This window comes from Conger conger, chromosome 13 (genome assembly GCF_963514075.1).
Source record: "Conger conger chromosome 13, fConCon1.1, whole genome shotgun sequence".
Lineage (NCBI taxonomy): Eukaryota > Metazoa > Chordata > Actinopteri > Anguilliformes > Congridae > Conger > Conger conger.
This window is the reverse complement of record NC_083772.1, coordinates 42399598-42423384: the sequence shown is the minus strand read 5'-3', so window position 1 is coordinate 42423384 and position 23787 is coordinate 42399598. Positions and strand designations below refer to the sequence as shown.

Below are 23787 nucleotides of genomic sequence, written 5' to 3'. Positions count from 1 at the left end.
GTACGTTCATTTAGGACCTTTCATTGAATTCTTTTTTTAAATAATCTAAACTGTACAGTGCAGTGGGTAGCACTGCCGCCTCACAGCAAGGAGGTCCTGGGTTCGAATCCCCGTCGGCCGGGGCCTCTCTGTGCGGAGTTTGCATGTTCTCCCCGTGTCTGCGTGGGTTTCCTCCGGATACTCCGGTTTCCTCCCACAGTCCAAAGACATGCACGTTAGGCTGATTGGAGAGTCTAAATTGCCCGTAGGTATGAGTGTGTGAGTGAATGGTGTGTGTGCCCTGAGATAGACTGGCGACCTGTCCAGGGTGTATTCCTGCCTTTCGCCCAATGTATGCTGGGATAGGCTCCAGCCCCCCTGCGACCCTGATCAGGATAAGCGGGTTCAGATAATGGATGGATGGATGGATAAACTGTACAGAATATTATATAGGTGCCTACGACTTTTGCACAGTACTGTAAATTATTGGGCTAATTAAGTAATGAGGAGCCGAAGTTGGTCTAAAATCCAGAAACAGATACGGGCCACCTTGTCCATCCCTGCATTAGACTAAAAGCTGAACAACATTTCATGGACTATGACTTGGAAAATGCCCATATAACTCAGCTGTGGATAAATTGCTTGGTCAGTGACCAAACACTCATCACCCTGTCGCATGCAGGCCTGTGTTTGTGTGATATTTATGAGTAAATCTCTACTCTGCTCTTGCTCTTCAGCCTGGCCTCCGTCCAGCTCCACACCTCCTGCAACTGTGAGCAGAACCAGGAAGTTACTCCCACTCTCTCTGTTACGCAATTTAGGACAAACAAAACTAAAGTGTCAGTCAGTGTGAGCAGTGAAATGGCTGAAGGTGGAATTTTACTGGATCATGACCAGTTCAGCTGTGCGATCTGTCTGGATCTGCTGAAGGATCCAGTGACGATTCCCTGTGGACACAGTTACTGTAGGGGCTGTATTAAGGGCTGCTGGAATCAAGATGATCATACTGGTGTCTACAGCTGTCCCCAGTGCAGAACGACCTTCACTCCGAGGCCTGTTCTTGGCAGAAACACTATGCTGGCTGACGTCGTGGAGAAACTGAAGAAAACAGGTCTCCAAGCTGCTCCTTCTGCTCTCTGTTACGCTGGACCTGGAGACGTGGCGTGTGATGTCTGCACTGGGAGAAAGCGCAAAGCCGTCAAGTCCTGTCTGGTTTGTCTGGCATCTTACTGTGAAACTCACCTGAAACTTCACAATGAACTCAACCCAGGAAACACACATAATATTGTCAATGCTATTGGACATCTGCAGGACAATATTTGCCCTCAACATAAAAAACTGTTGGAGATTTACTGTCGTACCGATCAGCAGTGCATCTGTCTGCTGTGTGTATTCGACGAACACAGAGGCCATGATAGTGTCTCAGTTGCAGTAGAAAGGACTGAGCAACAGGTAAGAACTGGATATAATGGCAGAGGTACTGAGTTAATTTGGAACAGTGGGATTGTTGTATATAAAAAGTTTAAAGTTAACGTTTATATCATGTAACAAAAGCAAAGTGCACAAGATGTAATGTCTCTGTATTTGTCCTGTATGTATTCATGTTTATTCTTGTGTGGTGCCTGGGGGTAAATCCTGAGGCCGTGGGTGGGCCCAGCTGAAATCCAAGACACAGGAGTCAGTAATCCAGAAAAAATTAGTCTTTTTATTTTTTCTGTTTTCTTTTTTTTTTTCGTTGGGGTATTGCTGATAGCGCCCCCCCTCAGGGCAAGGGTAGTAAAACGAGAGAAAATAAAAGGGCCGTTGAGGCAAAACTAAATTAGGTTCTTCCCAGACCGGGGTATTCTTCAGGGCCTCCTTCCTTCTTCCCTCCGGGGCCGCCGGGGCTGGGGGAAGCACACAGAGATAGGGTTAGGTAAGGGTGCTCAATTATCCTCACGTGTCCGTTGGTAATGGTGGGGCCTCCTTTTAGGTTTAATCCTCCAGGTCAGTACGGCAGAGGCTCTTTCCTCTGCTCTTCCTTCCTCAGCATAGGCGCCGACCGACTGTTTGCAGCCTCGACCACGCCTTAAATATCTTCCCCTGCTCATTAGGGAAAAGGGCTGCAGCTGAGTCAGTAGTTTTCCACCATGCTTACGTGCGCTGTCCGGGGTCCTGGACTGCAGGTAGAGGGTTCTCTCTCCATGGTGCTGATCTCTCCATCACTTCCCTAGGAAAATAGACCCCTTCGCATACCTCTCCCAATGCGTAACGGTTGCAGGGCTGCGTTGTGCGGGCCCTTCTGGGGTTCTCTACCCACGTGGCGCAACATGCAGGAGCAGGGGCGCCACACTTGTTAATTATTCATTTTTCATAGATCATTGGTTAGTGTTTTCCATTACAGTTCTCATTTGTCTTCCCCTGTTATGTCTGCGCCTGAATGTTTACCAGCCGAGTCACTCCCCTGTCTGCGTGCCCCACTATTCGGGTGTTTACGGTATTTTCAGGTTTTCAAGAAATATCTTCCCAACTTGCGATTCTTACTTCCTGCTTTTTCTTGGTAGTTAAATGTTGTAAAGCACGATTCTTACTAACTACTACTAATCTAGGTTTTGTACAGTACTTATCCGATTAATACACTTACTGTCTGTCTAACTAACTAACTAACAATCACTTTTATTGGGTAGTTTTGAAATATTCACGTAACTAACTCACTAACGCAATCTCTTAGTATTTCTGCACTGTTCTGTAACTCCGCCTCCCTATGCTATCCCTGATTACTTGTTTAGTTTCAGCGAAGTGTTCGCACCTGTCTCTAATTATCACTACGTCTTCAAGCTATGCAAATGTCTACTCCCTAACCCGGAGCCGTATGTTTTACATGTTGGTTACATGCATCCAGTCCTTGTTTTCGTCTCTCCTCTTTGATTATCTTACTACCCCATTATGTTTCCCCATCTGTTGTCTATTTGTTTAGCCCACCTTTTCCCCAGCCCCGCCTAGATTGTTACCTTCCCTCATGTATTTAAACCTCAGTCTCTGCATTGTTCCTTGTCAGAATGTTGTTCAGTCTTAGTTCCGAATAGGTCGTAAGCCGATTTCCGAGCCTGCCCTGCCTTGCCCTGCCTTGTTTTGTTTGCCTTTCTGCTTTTCTGGTTTTTTGACATTCTGCTTTGTTTTCTGATTTCGATTTTTTGCCTTCGCCCTTCTGGATTTTTGACCCCCTTGCCTGTTTTCGACTATTCTTTTGCCTTTCATTTTTGTCATGTTGTCAGTTGTCCCAAACTGCCATGTTTGCTAATGTTAGCAATATCTTAAAATTAGCAGGACACTATCTAAAGTGGAACAAGACACACTATTCTCTGTTCTAACAAGTGTTAACATTTTTAACTAGAAGAAGATTATTACAAAACATCAAGTTGATATGTTTTACTTTTCAATGTGAAAAATGGGAAATATGTGCTCACCTCACTTTACAGTGTGCTCTGGTTTTCCCAGAGAGGATATGGCCTCAGACCATATAGAGGCACAAAACTAGTATTACAATTTTAAGTAGCGCCCTCTGGTTGTGAAGATATTAACAGTGTGACAACTTACCCATGTGACAACAAGCCCCGGTCTCCCCTACAGTTACAGTGCAGTCCGCAAGTATCTGGACACTCGTACAATTCTTATTTGAATAGTTGTTACTTATTTGAATCTAGTTGTACATTTTGATAGAGGTTGATTGAAAAGGGTTGCTGTGCCTAGCAATTAATTAATGTCAACTTCAGCACCATCAGCATTGAACGTACAGGCATCAACAGTTAAAAGATTTCACTATAAATGTAAAATATATTTAGTGGATTTAATGTGATAATTATTTAAAAGGTATCATATATCAATTCAACCACTTCAACAAAAGTATTTTGCCTGTTAGAACTGCTGGATTGAGGAATCTCACATATTTCACATAGTTCTCATTTCCTCAACAAAGTCGACAATGATAAACTGGAAATTAAGGCAAGTCAGCTCTCTGTGACAGCTCTGTTCACACCCCACAGCCCCCTATTTTCTCCCTGAATGGGAATCAACATGTTTGGAGCCGCGACTTCACACAGTTGCTTTATCTATAAGCCCTTCTACACACTGACCTGCAGGTGGCATTATATTACTGCATATCATTCAAGATCACATAAATATTGAAACTATGCTTTCAATCACTTTCATTATTATTTTACAGTGAAAAACTTCTTCCAACTAACTTGCATGTCAAACAATTTCGTGCCTATTCTTTGTTTTTTGTTTTAAACATGATGCCATTATTTAACAGTTGTGAACGCAATATACAATGATGTGAGAAATCAATCTATCCACAGAAGCAGCTGGGGGCGACACAGAGTCAATTCCAGCAGAGACTCCAGGAGAGAGAGAAGGAGCTGCAGGATCTGAGACAGGCTGTGCAGTCACTCAAGGTGGGTACAGACCAGAGGAGAAGACAACAGCTGGCTGCTGGAAGAGCCATTTCAGGGCTCAGTCAGGGCTCTCCTCCAGTCAGCCAGTGAGGAGCCCAGTGTTGGGCCACTTTCCAGCCCTGTGGGGCTCAATCCCACTGAGCCACACTGTAGGAAACAGGCTGTCTGGAGTCCCAGAAAGTGAAGCTGAGTGAAAGGGCTTGTTAAAATGTACAGCCCTCCTCTCTCTGTGTCTCCTAACAGCACTCTGCACAGACAGTAGTGGAGGACAATGAGAGGATCTTTACTGAGATGATCCGCTCCATTGAGAGAAGGTGCTCTGAGATGAAAGAGCTGATCAGAGATCAGGAGAAGGCTGAAGTGAGTCGGGCTGAAGGACTCCTGGAGCGACTGGAGCAGGAGATTGCTGAGCTGAGGAGGAGAGACGCTGAGCTGGAGCAGCTTTCACACACAGAGGATCACATCCATTTCCTCCAGGTACCATCACTGGCTCTCTGACAGTCTGCACTGTGTACCCTGTGCACACATGGTGATGTGTGTTCTTACCTTACAAAGATCTGGTCCAGGCATCGACAGAGGAATCTGTATGAACTCTTTTCTCTGTGTGTATGTCTATTCCACAGAGCTGTCAGTCTTTCTGTGTCCCTCCTGAACTTGGAGACTTACCCAGCATCACTGTCAGTCCACACGTCTCTTTTGAGGCTGTGAGGAAATCTGTCTCTGGACTGAAAGATCGACTTGAGGACGTCTGCAAGGTGGAACTGGCCAACATTTCTGAATCAGGTTGTTAAATATTTTAAGGAGAATAATCTTTTTTTTCAGTTTGTATTCCACACAACAGCAATTTTCATTCACGCTGTCAGCACTTGGTAATATTTGAAATCCATCTAAGTCTAAACATAATCCTCCATCCTCTTTATCATTCTTCATTTCTGTGCTTTTCTCCCACTCTGTCTCTGCAGTGAAAGTAGCCCATACTGTAGAGTCCAGGACCAGAGAGGATTTCTTACAGTGTGAGTGCTCACTCTCAGCTGAGACACACATTCTCACACACACGCTCACTCACCCACACATTCTCACACTCACTCACACACACACACACACACACACACTCACACACAGACTCACACACACACACACACACACACACACAAGCACATACGAACACACACAGACACACACACTCACTCACACACACACACACACACACTCACACAAGCACATATGAACACACACACAGACACACACACTGGCTCATGCAAGCACACACACACACAGGCACACATGTACATGCACAGATTCTCTTTAGAAAGAAAGATTCTATTTTCATATTCCTCTCAAATATAAATACAAAAATAGAAAATTCCAAAAATATCGTTAAGGTTTCCTACTCAATGATTTTGTGTCTGTTTCCGTGGAAACAGTCAAAAACACGCATGCAAACAAACATATGGAAAAACTTAAATCACGCCGTATAATGTTGTAGAATGAATTACACCCAGACCTAAGATGGACTTTTCCTCATATTAAATCTTATCCGTCTCCTCCATCAGATTCCTGTCAGCTCACACTGGACCCCAACACAGCGAATAAATACCTCCATCTGTCTGAGGGGAACAGAGAGGTGACCCGTGTGAAAGAGAGCCAGTCATATCCTAATCATCCAGAGAGATTTGAGGGAAAAGCCCAAGTGCTGTGCAGAGAGGGTGTGTCTGGATGCAGTTACTGGGAGGCTGAGTGGAGTGGGGGTAATACAGTGTCAATAGCAGTGTCATATAAACACATCAGCAGGAAAGGAAATGATAATGACTGTATACTGGGAGGTAATGACAAGTCCTGGACACTGGCCTGCTTTCCCTCCGGGTACTCTTTCTGGCACAATAACAAGGACACTGAAATCCCTGTTCCACCCTCCTCCAGAATCGGAGTGTACCTGGATCACAGGGCAGGAACTCTGTCCTTCTACAGTGTCTCTGACACCATGACCCTCCTGCACAGATTCCAGACCACATTCACTCAGCCTCTCTATCCTGGGTTTGGGTTTTCTCCTGGAACCTCTTTAAAACTGTGTGATCTGGCATGAGGGGGAGAAATTCATATTCAGCAGTCATCAAATCAAAAAGGGAAATTCATACCAATACCATAAAAATAATGTAACAGAAATGTAATTTTATCATTCAAATTCATGAACTAAATAAAATGTAAGATCTTATATTCTTTCAGAAACATTAATTCTTTATCACAATGTAAAAAACAGAAGCAGACATTCTTAGGAGTTTGTAACGTGAAGAATTGATTAATTCCATTAATTTTGTCTCTTTTTTCTGTGAATTTCTTTGATTGTAGTTAGAATAGCACTGACTGGAGTTTTCCTTTATTTCTTTGATGTTTGCTGTGGAATGATGAATTGTTGGGTACAAAACATAACATTGCATTGAATTGAAAACTGTTTTTTAATCTGCTTCAACAGAACCATTGTAGGATTGTACTAAAATGTGATTGACTCTATTTAACTCAAACTGTGCAGTTGTGCATTACATTCATTCATGAAATAAAAATCAGTGGCATGCTCTAAAATGGATGGTTATGCTCTCAGACATGTGAAGAGAAAATGATTGATAATTCCTGAAGTATAAAGGCTAGATGAGCAACACACACACAATGCGGGAGTGTGCCTTCTACTAAAAGCACATGCTCCATGCACTTGTTTTTGACTTCAATCCTTTTTGTATGATTTGTCCTCCTGAATAACTGACAAATATTTTTGGTTTTTTATTTTAAACATGATGCTATTATTTTACAATTGTGAACACAATGTAGGATTAACTGCAGTTGTGGAGGGCTGGTGTGTATGCAGGATTAACTGCAGTTCTGGAGGGTCGGTGTGTAGGTAGGATTAAATGGTAAATGCTTGGCATTTATATAGCGCCTTTATCCAAGGTGCTTTACAGTGAGTGTGTCCTGTTCTGCCCAGTCCACACTGGGGTAATTGGTGCTGTGCCTTCTCCTCTCCACAGTGCGGCCCTGTTACCCTGACCGGGGGATACAGAACCCCACAGCGTTCAACCATGGTGGTTCCAGACGGCAGGAAAGAGGAGCATTCCCTGCCTGGGGTTTCTTTCTGTTTAGATTTTCTTTTTGGGATGTGAACCCGTGTGCCACCCTTGTATTTTTGTTTGTGTGCACGTGTGTGAGTGTGTGGACTCCTCTCTCCCCAGTGCGTTGATCCCCCAGGGGTGGTGGAGTGTGGGCAGGCTTAGGAGAGGGTCTGATTGTGAGGACAGAGAGGAGTGAGTGTGGAGCACGGGGGGGACTTACCAGTGTGTGGTAGTGGGTTGAGGTGCAGTGTGTGGTGGTGGGTTGAGGTGCAGTGTGTGGTAGTGGGTTGAGGTGCAGTGTGTGGTAGTGGGTTGAGGTGTAGTGTGTGGTAGTGGGTTGAGGTGCAGTGTGGGGTAGTGGGTTGAGGTTCAGTGTGTGGTAGTGGGTTGAGGTTCAGTGTGTGGTAGTGGGTTGAGGTGTAGTGTGTGGTAGTGGGTTGAGGTGCAGTGTGGGGTGGTGGGTTGAGGTGCAGTGTGTTGTGGTGGGTTGAGGTACAGTGTGTGGTAGTGGGTTGAGGTGCAGTGTGTTGTGGTGGGTTGGGGTGCAGTGTGTGGTAGTGGGTTGAGATGCAGTGTGTGGTAGTGGGTTGAGGTGCACTGTGTGGTAATGTGTGCATGTATGAACCGTTTTTATTTAAAATTGTGAGAAAGACTCAGCTTACTTTATCCCTGTGTCCTGGTTGTTTGTGGTGGCTTGATTCTGGTCCCTGTGGAGGGGGATAGCAGGGGAAGCTAGCGTGACTCCTGACCCCCCAACTTACAGTACTGTGCAGAAGTCTTAGGCACCCTAGACTTCATTATGTATCTTCTTTTTTTTTTTTTTGTGTGTTAGTATAGACGAGTTTACTCGCCCAAACCTAGGGCGCTGCCATGTTTGTTTTTTGTGTGGGAGGTGGGTATTTAACTTCCGGTTCCCATCACTTTGTTGATAAAAAGCCAACCAAAGAAAACCCATTCCCTGAACTGTGGTTGGGATACGACCGCCCTCCCCAGAGAAAGAGACGCAAACTGGAGCGAACCACCGGCTGCCAGATTGAGCTTGAATCAGAGGGTAAATTAAATTGAGCTAGCTGGCTAGATTTGTGGTTAAGTCATGTTAGTTTTGTGTTGAGCTAGCTGGCTAGATTTGTGGTTAAGTCATGTTAGTCATGTTATTTTTGTGTTGAGCTAGCTGGCTAGATTTGTGGTTAAGTCATGTTAGTTTTGTCATGTTAGTTTTGTGTTGAGCTAGCTGGCTAGTTTGGTGGTTAAGTCATGTTAGTCATGTTAGTTTTGTAACGTTGCCTGGTTTAATGCTGGTTACCTAGACAGTAGCTTCAACAGAGATGTTGTCTCTACTATCGTTACTACTAGCTACTATCGTTAGCCCAGCTGGCTGGCTATTGCCAGAAACCCTAGAGAATCAGGAACAACTCCAATGCCAGATAGCCTACTCGGAATTTGCTGTGGTCAGTTGGTGCATAACACTGCTGAATAGACAACTTGTCTATCCAGCAGTGTTATGCACCAACTGACCACAGCAAATTCCCAGTACGTGTAAAAACCTTCCTGCCAATTAACTTGATTCTGATATTCTGATTATGACCAACCTCATTGTGGCAGGCAGAGGGCGTTGTTAGCTGACTTAGATTAGACTGAGTGGGAATGAAGAAGTGGATATATGTTGCATGGCTGACGTGTCTCTTTGCTTCTGACTGACAGTAACTGACGGGCGGGAGCCGACGCGCGTCAGTGGACGGGGAGAACCGGGAAAGCAGCAGGAGAGGCAGGCAGAGAAACGGAGCGATCTGACTGAGACTGAAAAGCCCCGGGACTGTCTGCACGTTCAAAGACTCTTGTACTTAAATAAAATCTCCCATCAGTGTCTGACCAGAGCTGTCTGTGCCTTCTTCGGGGCTAATAATCCCCCTGTCACCCACACTTATACTAATCAATAACAGTATAGCCTAACGGTAGATAATTTGATTGTTAGCTACAGAAGTTGTAAAAATAAATAAATAAGACATAGCTAACTACCTTCCACAGGATCGCAGCTGCGTGGCTACATGATCGCCCTGGTCCAGCTACACAACTGCAGCCCGCAGTCTCCACGTCTCCTGCCTCCGTTACCACTACCCACGCATTGTGCCAGGAATTGTTGAGACACTGGCTGGGTTCGACATTTGCCTTCAAATACACAAAGCTGTCGTGTTTGTATGTTAGTACACAACCAACTTTGTTGCTGTGGAGATATTGGTAGGCTTCTGAGCTTTTTAGATTTTCCATAGCGTTGCCGTCTACCGCCATTGAGTCCACGGAGTAGGAACAAATCTTGCTGTATGTGATGTTGGGCCATTTAGACATATTATTCTCCCAAGTGTGTACTGTATACGGGTGTGGGATAGACACAGTCCCTTCCCTTGATAGAGAAGTAGGTGAATGTTCCCATTTCACTTGCATTTTAGTTATACAAACACCCAGGGAACCTCGTTTTTAAATTTTCTGATGATACCGCCATCCTCAGTCTACTGCACAAAGATTCCAGTACCTCAGCCTATTTTTCTGAAATAGAAAACTTTGTGCAATGGTGTGATGCTCACCACCTCACTCTGCATGTTAACAAAACAAAAGAGTTGGTCTTAGACCCGAGATCAGTAGGGGATCATAGCCCTGTCGTTATACACGACTCACCCATTGAGCAGGTCAGCTCTTATAAGTACCTTGGAGTTCACTTAGATGACACTTTTAGTTGGTATGTGCATGTTGATATCTTGTGTTCTCGTCTACAGCAGAGACTGTATTTTCTACGCAGACTGAGAGTATATGGGGTGGACAAAAGCATCATGTTTTTATTTTACCAGGCAGTGCTGGAAAGTTTAATCAGATATGGGATGTCATCCTGGTGTCGAGGATTGACGGGGGATGGGTTAGGAAGGAATGCATTGTTAACCCCTCGCACACGCCATCGAGGTGGTAGCAAGAACGCCCGTAAGAGGAAAAATATGTGGTTCAGAGATAATGAGCAGCCATACTTGTCAGTAGAGGAGTCTGAAGTCAGAGGACTTAGATTTAGGGTTTTAGAGAGCAAGGCTAAAGGTCTGACTGAGGCCATGCGTAGAATGTGTTCTAGCATGACCGTAGAAGATGCTCAACATGCTGAACGGGAAATTGGTTACCCAGGGAGTTTGGCGTTCAAGGAAACGGTAGATGTGATAACATACTTAGTTGACACATGTGGGCTTGCTCCTACAGGGGAGGAGCACAAGGCCTGGTTAAAGCAACAGGATGAGGAAAACAATTAAGATAATTGGGAGATCAAAGAGTATGAGGAGATGGAAAAATGTAGGAGAGATAAGGAAAACGGAAGGGACGTCAATACCGAAAGAATATTAAGAGGCTTTAAGGGCCTTCCTGATTATACCACAAATCATTTATCGGATAGATTCAAAGGACTAACAGTGGAGGAGTTAAATGATGAATTACACTCAGCTATTAGCTGGATTTCTTTTGTAGATCCCTTAAGGCGCCACAAAAAGGGGCACCTGAAGAGTGTATTGAGATGGTGGCCGGCACTAACTTCTGGCTTGCATGAGGTCAAGGTGTGGAGGAAGTCAAGGAGAGACTATGAAATTGAAACAGACACCAGTGATGAATGGGTTAATTAAAAAATTACATAAGAGCTAGTGTTTTTCCACTCGTATATTGAGATGGTGGAAACTCCCAACCGGAGGGGCACATGAGATAAAGTATTGGGGAAATTTCTTTTGAGGTATGAGAAAATGACAGTGGACAAACAGAAGTGATGAATATGGTCATTAAAAAGTTGCATAAGAGATAAATGCCTTCCCACTCGATATATTGGGGACATTTCTTATCAAAAAAAGGTACACTTTTATACGGAAAAAGGATATATAAGGAATAAGCTTTTAGACCTTAGGATAGCATCTTAGAATCTTGCTTCAGAAGATATCTATGGGCTGTTGAAGAGAGAGCAACGCAGGACAGCTGTAGTCAAGCTGGAGTGGCGCGCTCCCTCTGCGCGCCACTCCAGGATATGGATATGGAGAGAGGAGTGACGTACGCGGTGCGGACTGAGCCCAAGAGTTGTGGCAGCGGGACTGATGTCGAAGAGGTGTTCATGCGCATCCCTCATCATACAGAAAAGCTGGTGAAAGAGTTAAAGGGCTTTTACGACATGCTTGGAGCCGTAAACTGCACCTGGAGGCCAACAGACGGGACGCGGGGTTCCTCCACGCTACAGAACACCTTCCTGCTGGACCCACGCAAGAACCTGAAGCCTCCCCCCCTAACCTCAGTGTCAGTGAGGAGAGGCATATGCTGAGGCTGCACTGCAAAACCCCCGACGTGTTCGAAGACATACCAGCGCACATCCCATACAACAGGCAGGAGAAGTACGAAGTGCAAAGTCACGTCTTTCGAAAGTCTGGGTCCTGATCCTGCCCCAGATTCCCAAACCAATGCAGCTGTTCAAAGAGCTCATCAACAGCAAGGCGGAGGGATCGAATCCCGCAGAAAACGAGATGGCTATATTTAGGGCATGGGTGGTAATTATAATCTATATTACTTGTAAAAGTAGGAAAAGTAGTACATAGAAGCTCAACGTTATAAGTTTCCTTTCATTTTTATGTCTTTTATTTTTTAGTAAGATACTATATACAATATAAATAAGTAGTAGACTTTAGTGTGAAGGGGGAGCCATAAGATAAGGTAAAGGCCAAAGAGGATGATGGGTATTTGAGGGGTGTACCTTGACTTTTAAACATCATGGTGGAAAGGTAAATTAGAAAGAGCTAAAGGGGTATATGTAACTTGCATGTGATCAGCAAACTGAAAGATGATATATATCCTGTAATCTGTATAACTCTATTCTTTTGATTGATTATAATAAAGTATATCTTACTATAATCATATGTGATAAAGATTCTTTTAGAGGAATACATTGAATACAGGACATCGTATACCAGATTTGCATCACACCCTTCACTTCGAGACTGGGCTGGAAGTTCCAGAACTTTGGAGTACTTGAGTTCTTCCCCGAGACACCTCATGGTGAGGTACTGCTTGTGGGAACGTGAGGTCTGAGCTCGGCAAGGGGTCCGTGGCTCACGACACTGGTATGGCAACCTCACAGCAAAACTAAAAACTAAACTCGCTCGTCTGGTGCACACGGCCATGAAGGTCATTGGAAAAAGCAGCTACCAGACCTTGCAGTCTATTTATGAACAAACTGTTCTTAGGCAAGCCCAGAGAATAGTAAATGACCCTTCTCACATTCTCCATTCAGAGTATGACCTCCTACCCTCGGGGAGGCGATAAAGAGTCCCTCACTGCAAAACCCTCAACTGTTTTAAGAACTCATTTGTTCCAACTTCTATTCAATTTCTTAACAATGCTGCTTGAGGCTGAAGTTTATGTAATAATTTTTATAGTGCCTTTATTACGGTGATCTTTTAGAATGTATTATTATGAGGTGTATGTATGTGTTATGTTATGGGATATGTGCAATACTGTTATGTAATTGTTGATGCTGTTATGGCTGAGGATGTATTGTTTGTTGTCATTGTGACTGTCAAGGCATTCATGACACATCGCAGAGTCCAAGACAAATTTCCCTGAGCGGGACAATAAAGTTCATCATATCGTATACGTGCATAGCAGAGTCTTTATTTCTTACTATGTCCTCGACTATTACTTTCTGTACTTCAGGTGGATTGACATCGAAAAGTTTCAGAGCAGGCTGTGTCTTCTCTTTGCAGGGTGCTGGTGGTGGAGACCAGTTACACTCTGGCTGAACATGTTGCTCTGGTATATGAGGTGAGTTCACTCCCATGTCTTCGTTTGGGGTTTCAGAGTTATCCAGGTCGACAGCTTCACTGATGGCGGAGAGTTCTCCTTTGAGGACAGTTGCAAGGTCCCCACCAGTCTCCCTTAACTCGAAGAGGTAAGTCTGTGTAGCCGTTTTGCTAGCTTCAGGTATGTAGGCACTGCCTAAGGCCCTAATGTGGTAACCGGTGTCAGTTTGAGTCTTAGTGTAAAGCCTGTATGGCAACAAAGGTGAGAGTGCCATTTAAAGTATTACCTTCACAGGAGAAATACAATCAAAATTCACCATTCAACTCAAATATCAATATAGTACAACATTGCTAATTTAAATCTCCAATGTAAATGCAATGTCACACTCAAGAACGATAATCCTTTTAGTTCAAGTTCAGTTCAGTATCTCAGTTCCATTTGTCCCACTCTGAGAATGAGAAAAATCCACAATTCTACTGCAACAGTGATTAGCAGTAGCCTATTTTGGTAGGTCAAACCGTATGCAGGTGATCCGGTCACTGAGATATCTTTTCAATCCTTGTAGGTAAGAATTCCTTGGGTGAGGTTCGCCACCTGGTGTCCTCGGCCACACACTGAACGAATAATCTTAGAATCTAACTCCACGTTAAAGTTCAACTTCCTGGGAAACTCTCCCAGGGGAAAGTAGTCTGTTTCAACGATCACCAACTTCGGTTTTGTTGGGATAGACCCTCAATTTACATTACATTACATTAATGGCATTTGGCAGAAGCTCTTATCCAGAGCGACGTACAACAAAGTGCATACCTATAACCAGGGATAAGTGCGCTGAACGACCCTTGAGCAGGGGTGTCAAACTGAATCCCCAGGGGGCCGCAGTGTCTGCGGGTTTTTGCGGTTTCCTTTCAATCAGCTGCCAATTAAGGCCAATTAAGGCCTTGAGAACAAGGCGTGTGGATACTTTAACCAATCAGTGACTTGAATGAACCCAGAACACCCCTACGGCCCTACGGCACTACGGCCCTCCAGGACTGGAGTTTGACACCTGTGCCCTAGAGGGAAGTACAATTTCAACTACTACCTGTACAACAACGATAAGGACCAGGGCCTATTTGAAATATATTTTTTTTTGAAACAAACAAATAAACAAACAAACAACAAAGCAAAAGTGACCAAACTTAACTAGCCAAACACTGCTTACCTAGCCAACTAAAAATACCGATACACAAAAAAGTAAATCACAGAAAGACAACAATTAAGGTTCACAGGGAGGTAGGGAGGGACGGGGAGAGGTGCTGATTGAAGAGGCGCGTGTTCAGTTTGCGCTTGAAGGTGCGGAGAGATTCTACAGTTCTGACCTCAACGGGGAGTTCATTCCACCACCGTGGAGACAGAACAAACAGTAGTCGTGAGTGTGAGGTGGAAGTTCGGAGAGGGGGAGGTGCCAAGCGGCCTGTGGAGGCTGACCGAAGAGGTCTGGCAGGGGTGTAGGGTCTGATGATTTTTTGTAGGTCAGCTGGGGAAGACCCCTTAACTGCTTGGAAGGCTAGCACCAATGTTTTGAATTTGATGCGAGCCATGACAGGCAGCCAGTGGAGGGAAGTAAGCAGGGGGGTGACATGTTAGTATTTGGGAAGGTTGAAGACCAGACGAGCTGCTGCATTCTGGATAAGTTGGAGGGGCTAATTAATAAGCTAACAATTTGCTTTGTTAGCTTATTAATTATCAATGTGAACATTCTGATTGTACGCACTAATATTTATCTGCTTTTTCTCTCGGTTGTTGCTAGTCTCGTTCCACTCTAAGCTAAGCTAGCTGCAGCTGGGAGACGCACTCGCGAACAATTCTTCCGAATTTCTAGTTCGTATTGCGTAAATGACGCTTCCGCTCAACAACCGTTTCCTCACAAGACAGTTCGTTATCAATCCGGCAGGGAATCATCATTTTCATCCCCGTTTCTATTACTTCCCACTCTATCCAACCGTACAAAACTTCCTGCTCTCTACTCAGCCAGCTTTTTCTTTAGACTCGCGATACCTTAAAGGGGAAGTCAAGTTCAATTAAAAGGGGATTGTCAAACCTTTCCTAACCTCACTTAAAACGTGCATGAACCCAATAGCATAAGATTTCGGCATGTTTTAAGAAAGATTATTTATTACTAAGAAGTATTGTTATTTAATTCACGGTGACTATTAATTATTCTATTTGAACCCTGGGTTACAGTTGCTTTATCTATAAGCCCTTCTACACACTGACCTGCAGGTGGCAGTATATTACTATGTATCGTTCAGTAATTAGAATAATTATTTAAACTAGGGTTTCTATCACTTTCATAATAATTTTACAGTGCTAGACTTCTGCTACCTTACATGTCAGATAATTTACTGCTTTTTTTATTTTTTATTTTAAACATGATGCTATTATTTAACAATTGTGAACACAATGTAGGATTAACTAACGAAACAAAAACATTAATCAGCTGCTGTTTATATCATGAAAGGTGGCGATGAATGGCAGGCAGCTGGCGAGCCCCTGCTGGGCAAACACAAGCGTGAGTGTGTCCTGTTCTGCCCAGTCCACACTGGGGTAATTGGTGCTGTGCCTTCTCCTCTCCATATTGCGGCCCTGTTCCCCTGACCGGAGGATACAGAACCCCACAGCATTCGACCGCGGCGGTTCCAGACGGCAGGAAAGAGGAGCATTCCCTGCCTGGGGTTTCTTTCTGATTAGTTTTTCATTTTGGGACGTAAACTCGTGTGCCACGCCTATATTTTTGTTTGTATGCACGTGCGTGAGTGTGTGGACTCCCCTCTCCCCGGTGCGTTGATCCCCCTGGGGTGGTGGAGTGTGGGCAGGCTCAGGAGAGGGTCTGATTGTGAGCACAGAGAGGAGTGAGTGTGGAGCACGGGGGGTACTGACCAGTGTGTAGTCGTGGGTTGAGGTGCAGTGTGGGGTAGTGTGTTGAGGTGCAGTGTGTGGTAGTGGGTTGAGATGCAGTGTGTGGTAGTGGGTTGAGGTGCACTGTGTGGTAGTGTGTGCTTGTATGAACTGTTTTTATTTAAAATTGTGATAAAGACTCCGCTTACTTTATCCCTGTGTCCTGGTTGTTTGTGGGGGCTTGATTCTGGTCCCTGTGGAGGGGGGTAGCAGGGGAAGTTAGCGTGACTCCTGACCCCCCGACATACAGTACTGTGCAGAAGTCTTAGGCACCCTAGACCTTATTATGTATATCTTTATTTCTTATTTTTTTGTGTGTGTTAGTATAAAAGAACACATTTGAGATCTACAAATATTCATTTTCCAAAATATTTAATTCTACACAGACATTTTTGTATTTAATTTTTAAAAGTAGCATATTACTGTCAGCAATTTACTACTTTTTACATTAAAACTTGATCAAGGCTGTCTGAGATCAGAAGGAATGTCAGAACCAGAAGAACTGTGACAAGTTATCCAACATGCTTAGAACAACCTCCCTGCTGATTGTCTTAGCCAACGCTGTCCTGCAGTTCTATATCTCAGAGAAGTGATGTAGTTTTAACGGCGAAGGCTGGTCACAAAAAATATTGATTTAATTCAGTTTTTAACTATTCTGCCAAATTATAAAAATTTTATGAGTAATGTATGGTACATTCATTTAGGACCTTTCATTGAATTCTTTTTGAAATAATCTTATCTCTACAGAATGTTATAAAAGTGCCAAAGACTTTTGCACAGAACTATAAATTATTGGGCTTTTTAAGTAATGAGGAGCCGAAGTTGGTCTAAAATCCAGAAACAGATATCACCCTGTCGCATGCAGGCCTGTGTTTGTGTGATATTTATGAGTAAATCTCTACTCTGCTCTTGCTCTTCAGCCTGGCCTCCATCCTGCTCCACACCTGCTGCAGCTATGAGCAGAACGAGGAAGTTACTCCCACTCTCTCTGTTACGCAATTTATGAGAAACAAAACAAAAGTGTCAGTCAGTGTGAGCGTCAGTCAGTGTGAGCAGTGAAATGGCTGAAGGTGGAATTTTACTGGATCATGAACAGTTCAGCTGTGTGATCTGTCTGGATTTGCTGAAAGATCCGGTGACTATTCCCTGTGGACACAGTTACTGTCGGGGCTGTATTAAGGGCTGCTGGAATCAAGATGATCATACTGGTGTCTACAGCTGTCCCCAGTGCAGAACGACCTTCACTCCCAGGCCTGTTCTGAGCAGAAACACTCTGCTGGCTGAAGTTGTTGAGAAACTGAAGAAGACAGGTCTCCAAGCTGCTCCTTCTGCTCTCTGTTACGCTGGACCTGGAGATGTGGTGTGTGATGTCTGCACTGGGAGAAAGCGCAAAGCCGTCAAGTCCTGTCTGGTTTGTTTAGCATCTTACTGTGAAACTCACCTCAAACTTCACAATGAGCTCAACCCAGGAAACACACATAATATCATCAATGCTACTGGACATCTGCAGGACAATATTTGCCCTCAACATAAAAAACTGTTGGAGATTTACTGTCGTACCGATCAGCAGTGCATCTGTCTGCTGTGTGTGATCGATGAACACAGAGGCCATGATAGTGTCTCAGCTGCAGTAGAAAGGACTGAGAAACAGGTAAGAACTGGATCTCTTATGGCAGCTCTGGTACTGGATATAATGGGAGAGGTACTGTGTTAATTGGGAACAGTGGGATTGTTACTGAAGTAACATTTATATTATGTAACAAAAACAAAGTGCACTGTATTATCTGCAATTTCTGTTTCATAAGATTTATTTGGTTAAATCTAACATACAGCACAGTTACAGTGCAGTCGGCAAGTATCTGGACACTCGTACAATTCATATTTTAATAGTTGTAACTTGATAGTTGTAATTTGAATCTAGATGTACATTTTGATAGAGATTGATTGAAAAGGGTTGCTCTGCCTAGCAATGAATTAAGTGGTTGAATTGATATTTGATACCTTTGTAAATAATTATCACATTAAATCCACTAAATATATTTTACATTGATAGTGAAATCTTTTAACTGTTCATGCATTTGTGTTCAGTATTCAGAGTGCTGAAGTTGAACATTAAACCAAGGTCTCATTTCCTCAACAAAGTCCACAATGATAAAGTAGGAAATTAAGTCAAGTCAGCTCTCTCTGACAGCTCTGTTCACACCCCTCAGCTCAATCAACATGTTTGGAGCCGCGACTTCACACAGTTCCTTTATCTATAAGCCCTTCTACACGTTGACCCGCAGGTGGCATTATATTACTGCATATCATTCAAGATCTCATAAATATTGAAACTATGCTTTCAATCACTTTCATTATTATTTTACCGTGAAAAACTTATTCTACCTTACTTCCATGTCAAACAATTCAGTGCCTATTCTTTGTTTTTTGTTTTAAACATGATGCCATTATTTAACAGTTGTGAACGTAATATACAATGATGGGAGAAATCAATCTATCCACAGAAGCAGCTGGGGGCGACACAGAGTCAATTCCAGCAGAGACTCCAGGAGAGAGAGAAGGAGCTGCAGGATCTGAGACAGGCTGTGCAGTCACTCAAGGTGGGTACTGACAGGGTACTGAGGAGAAGACAACTGCTGGAAGAGCAATTTCACGGCTCAGTCAGGGCTCTCCTCCAGTCAGCCAGTGAGGAGCCCAGTGTTGGGCCACTTTCCAGCCTTGTGGGGCTCAATCCCACAGAGCCACACTGTGGGAAACAGGCTGTCTGGAGACCCACTAAGAGCTGAGTGAAAGGCCTAATTAAAATGTACAGCCCTCCTCTCTCTGTGTCTCCTAACAGCACTCTGCACAGACAGCAGTGGAGGACAGCGAGAGGATCTTTACTGAGATGATCCGTTCCATTGAGAGAAGGTGCTCTGAGATGAAAGAGCTGATCAGAGATCAGGAGAAGGCTGAAGTGAGTCGGGCTGAAGGACTCCTGGAGCGACTGGAGCAGGAGATTGCTGAGCTGAGGAGGAGAGACGCTGAGCTGGAGCAGCTTTCACACACAGAGGATCACATCCATTTCCTCCAGGTAACATCACTGGCTCTCTGACAGTCTGCACTGTGTACCCTGTGCACACATGGTGATGTGTGTTCCTTTCAAAGATCTGTTCCAGGCATCGACAGAGGAATCTGTATGAACTCTTTTCTCTGTGTGTATGTCTATGTAATACCCCACGCTAACCCAACGACGGAATTTAGCGAGGGCTGAAGGTATCAGCGTGCTCGTCCTTCTGGTGTTGCTGAAAGAATACTAATAGGGTTAAAAATTAGTGGCCCCTATGCAGAGAGTCTAGATCAGCCAATAAATAAACCACGATACAAAGGCAGTAGTACCACTCTGCCTTCCGCTCTTTACTGGTCCGGGCTGACCGAGAATCTCCACAATAGGGCCAATAGATTCACCTTCGTTTATCTGACTCCATTTTAGAATAATAATTTAGATTAGTTGTCCACATTTAGTGGATGTCGTATTTATAATTTTGACTTGATCGCTATAGGAATCCTGTACTGAGACTTACTCTCCGAACAGTCCTCTGCTGGTACCGCCGCATGTCACATCGCGCGTAATGTGCACGTCTCACGAACTGACTAGCTATCTGTAGTCATCAGAGGTCGCAGGAATAGCTACTCTTGGGTATATCTGTTTACAGCCTAGGGACCCAAGCAGACCAACCTAGCTACGGCTGTGCTCGACATGAATGAACTACCATATGGAGGCGAGGGATTTACCAACATAGGTCTACGGGTGCTATACGCCGTGATACATTAAGTGGAAATAATCATCCTCCCTAGACCAGTTCGAGGGGGTAAACCAAGCATTCCCTGTATAACTTTGAGTGTCAGTAAGCAAAACCACACAGATCAAGTTTTAACAATTTATTTTACCAGGCAGGTTACATACGTGATTACACACTAGTTCCAAATCAAAAAACATCACAACGGAAACCAAATTACGGAGTCTTAAAAGTCATACCTGGTAATAAAAGCTACATACGGGAGTCTGGCTACAGACACCCTGTACGTAGAAATTACGTGCACGGAGTGCATGGGAGGCTGATTGCATTCTCCCAGATTGCTTCGTTTGCTGTCCTTAAATCCAAAATCTGGCCTTTGATGTTAACCCTAAAAATGGGTCACCCATCTGTAATTTGGAGCCACGCCTCCCCAGGAAGCGCAGGGGGGTTGAGGCACATGGCTTTCACTGGGGCAGAGCTCCACACAGTTTCTCCTGGTTGGTTATGATGTCCAGGGTTTGCTGTTGCAGAAATAAAACCATTGCACCAGTCGCACTGAAACAATCAGAATAATACCAAACATGAATATTATCTAAACTGACTTTGTCATGAAACATCCAATGCTGTACACATCATTTAGTGACTGAGTAAAGAGGGAGAGAGCAATGAAGGGGGGTTCAGGAGAAGGTCAGGGCCTAACAGGCCGTGCCCTCTGAAACCTTCCTGTGCCGTAAAGGATGTTGCCCCGTCGTAACGAGTTTTACGGCCGGAGGCCTGAGTCTTCCCCTACAGGCTCCTGCCCGTATGGGTGCGGAGATAGTGGGGGTTAATGGTGCATGCTCCTTAAATTACTTTACAGCCACATTTTGCCACAATACCAGAGGAAGCCAGCAAGCTGACCAGCCCTGAGTGATAATGCCAGACATTAATAATTTAATACTCTTACATCTATTCCACAGAGCTGTCAGTCTTTCTGTGTCCCTCCTGAACTTGGAGACTTACCCAGCATCACTGGCAGTCCACACGTCTCTTTTGAGGCTGTGAGGAAATCTGTCTCTGGACTGAAAGATCGACTTGAGGACGTCTGCAAGGTGGAACTGGCCAACATTTCTGAATCAGGTTGTTAAATATTTAAGGAGAATAATCTTTTTTTTCAGTTTGTGTTCCACACAACAGCAATTTTCATTCACGCTGTCAGCACTTGGTGATATTTGAAATCCATCTCAGTCTAAACATAATCCTCCATCCTCTTTATCATTCTTCATTTCTGTGCTTTTCTCCCACTCTGTCTCTGCAGTGAAAGTAGCCCATACTGTAGAGTCCAGGACCAGAGAGGATTTCTTACAGTGTGAGTGCTCACTCTCAGCTGAGACACACATTCTCACACACACGCTCACTCACCCACACATTCTCACACTCACTCACACACACATACACACACACACTCACACACACACACACTCACACAAGCGCATATGAACACACACACAGACACACACACATGCTCACTCTTAGCTGAGACCCACACACACACACACACACACACACAAAACATACACTCACACACACACCTATGAACACACACACACACACACATACTCTCACACACGCACATATGAACACACACACGTATACTCACATACACACTCAGACACACTCACATACACACACACACACACATGCACACATGTGCACACACACACACACACACACACACACACACTGGCTCATGCAAGCACACACACACACAGGCACACATGTACATGCACACATTCTCTTTAGAAAGAAAGATTGTATTTTCATATTCCTCTCAAATATAAATACAAAAATAGAAAATTCCAAAAATATTGTTAAGGTTTCCTACTCAATGATTTTGTGTCTGTTTCCGTGAAAACAGTCAAAAACATGCATGCAAACAAACATATGGAAAAACTTAAATCACGTCGTATCGTGTTGTAGAATGAATTACACCCAGACCATAGATGGACTTGTCCTCATATTAAATCTTATCCGTCTCCTCCATCAGATTCCTGTCAGCTCACACTGGACCCAAACACAGCAAATAAATACCTCCATCTGTCTGAGGGGAACAGAGAGGTGACCCGTGTGAAAGAGAGCCAGTCATATCCTAATCATCCAGAGAGATTTGCGGGAAAAGCCCAAGTGCTGTGCAGAGAGGGTGTGTCTGGATGCTGTTACTGGGAGGCTGAGTGGAGTGGGGGTAATACAGTGTCAATAGCAGTGTCATATAAACACATCAGCAGGAAAGGAAAGGGTGTGGACTGTATACTGGGAGGTAATGACAAGTCCTGGACACTGGCCTGCTTTCCCTCCGGGTACTCTTTCTGGCACAATAACAAGCGCACTGAAATCCCTGTTCCACCCTCCTCCAGAATCGGAGTGTACCTGGATCACAGGGAAGGAACTCTGTCCTTCTACAGTGTCTCTGACACCATGACCCTCCTGCACAGATTCCAGACCACATTCACTCAGCCCCTCTATCCTGGGTTTGGGTTTTCTCCTGGAACCTCTTTAAAACTGTGTGATCTGGCATGAGGGGGAGAAATTCAGCGGTCATCAAATCCAAAAGGGGAATTCATACCAATACCATAAAAATAATGTAACAGAAATGTAATTTTATCATTCAAATTCATGAACTAAATAAAATGTAAGATCTTATATTCTTTCAGAAACATTAATTCTTTATCACAATGTTAAAAACAGAAGCAGACATTCTTAGGAGTTTTCATGACCTGAATTTGTAACATGAAGAATTGATTAATTCCATTAATTTTGTCTCTTTTTTCTGTGAATTTCTTTGTTATTAGTTAGAATGGCACTGACTGGAGTTTTCCTTTATTTCTTTGATGTTTGCTGTGGAATGATGAATTGTTGGATACATAACATAACATTGCATTGAATTGAAAACTGTTTTTTAATCCGCTTCCACATAACCATTTCTTCTTCGATCAGGATTGTACAAAAAAGTGATTGACTGTTTAACTCAAACTGTGCAGTTGTGCATTACATTAATTTATGAAATAAAAATCTTACAATCAGTGGCATGCTCTAAGATGGATGGTTATGTTCTCAGACATGTGAAGATAAAATGATTGATAATCCCTGAAATATAAAGGCTACATGAACAACACACACACAATGCCAGGAGTGTGCCTTCTACTAAAAGCACATGCTCCATGCACTCAGTTGTTTTTGACTTCAGTCCTTTACATATTCCTGCAAGCACACCTTTTGAGATATCGGTGGTGTGCTGGTGTGTTATGGATGTTGTTTCTTGGTTGTCCAGAAAACCTCCAGTCCTAGAGGGCGGGTGTGTATGCAGGATTAACTCCAGTCCTGGAGGGCGGTGTGTTCCATGTTGTTGTTATGTTGTTGCAGGTGGATACACATCCTTACTCCTGCTCTTACCACAATGTAAAATCAATCATCAGTCATTTGACCACCAGCTCAAACATGCGTGTCAAAAAAGGTTGAAAATCCCTGTGACAAAAGATGGTGATGCAATATTACATTCAATGATAATGTGGTAAAATCCTGTTCCAATAATTGGTGTCAATCAATTTATTTATCCTTAAACATTCATGATCTAAACATGGAATGTTGTGACAAGTAATCTGTTTCCATAAAACTATGCTTTAGGAGTAATGTTACAGTTACGTATCATTTTGAGTAGTTGGATACATTGGTAGTTAGATGCATTGTAATGAATGAAAAGACAGTATTTTCAATTGTAAAGTGTATTTCATT

At 43.7% G+C, this 23787-nt stretch overlaps 2 protein-coding genes and 1 long non-coding RNA gene across 3 annotated transcripts; all 3 read left to right on the top strand.

Annotated features, from left to right (window-relative positions):
* Positions 1-834: 834 nt before the first annotated feature.
* LOC133107581 (tripartite motif-containing protein 16-like) lies at positions 835-6495 on the top strand. The gene is made up of 6 exons (XM_061216569.1): positions 835-1431; positions 4317-4412; positions 4656-4889; positions 5036-5198; positions 5375-5425; positions 5966-6495. The coding sequence occupies exons 1-6, from the start codon at positions 841-843 to the stop codon at positions 6493-6495; spliced, it is 1665 nt and encodes a 554-aa protein (XP_061072553.1). The 5' UTR covers positions 835-840.
* A 1915-nt stretch (positions 6496-8410) lies between these two features.
* On the top strand, positions 8411-9376 carry LOC133107607 (uncharacterized). Its single transcript, XR_009704593.1, has 2 exons — positions 8411-8561; positions 9212-9376. It is a non-coding gene; the product is annotated as an uncharacterized LOC133107607 (long non-coding RNA).
* A 7918-nt stretch (positions 9377-17294) lies between these two features.
* Positions 17295-23078, top strand: LOC133108159 (tripartite motif-containing protein 16-like). Its single transcript, XM_061217596.1, has 6 exons — positions 17295-17891; positions 18745-18840; positions 19080-19313; positions 20979-21138; positions 21317-21367; positions 22046-23078. Exons 1-6 carry the CDS (start codon positions 17301-17303, stop codon positions 22573-22575), a joined length of 1662 nt encoding a protein of 553 aa, XP_061073580.1. The 5' UTR covers positions 17295-17300; the 3' UTR covers positions 22576-23078.
* The last annotated feature ends 709 nt before the right edge of the window (positions 23079-23787 follow it).

Excerpts from the sequence above, each read along its gene's own strand:
- LOC133107581 (XM_061216569.1), top strand. The coding sequence starts at position 841 with ATGGCTGAAGGTGGAATTTTACTGGATCATGACCAGTTCAGCTGTGCG. Across the intron at positions 4,413-4,655 it reads AGGCTGTGCAGTCACTCAAG|CACTCTGCACAGACAGTAGT; the intron begins GTGGGTACAGAC and ends GTCTCCTAACAG. Across the intron at positions 4,890-5,035 it reads ATCACATCCATTTCCTCCAG|AGCTGTCAGTCTTTCTGTGT; the intron begins GTACCATCACTG and ends TCTATTCCACAG.
- LOC133108159 (XM_061217596.1), top strand. The coding sequence starts at position 17,301 with ATGGCTGAAGGTGGAATTTTACTGGATCATGAACAGTTCAGCTGTGTG. Across the intron at positions 19,314-20,978 it reads ATCACATCCATTTCCTCCAG|AGCTGTCAGTCTTTCTGTGT; the intron begins GTAACATCACTG and ends TCTATTCCACAG. Across the intron at positions 21,139-21,316 it reads GGCCAACATTTCTGAATCAG|TGAAAGTAGCCCATACTGTA; the intron begins GTTGTTAAATAT and ends CTGTCTCTGCAG.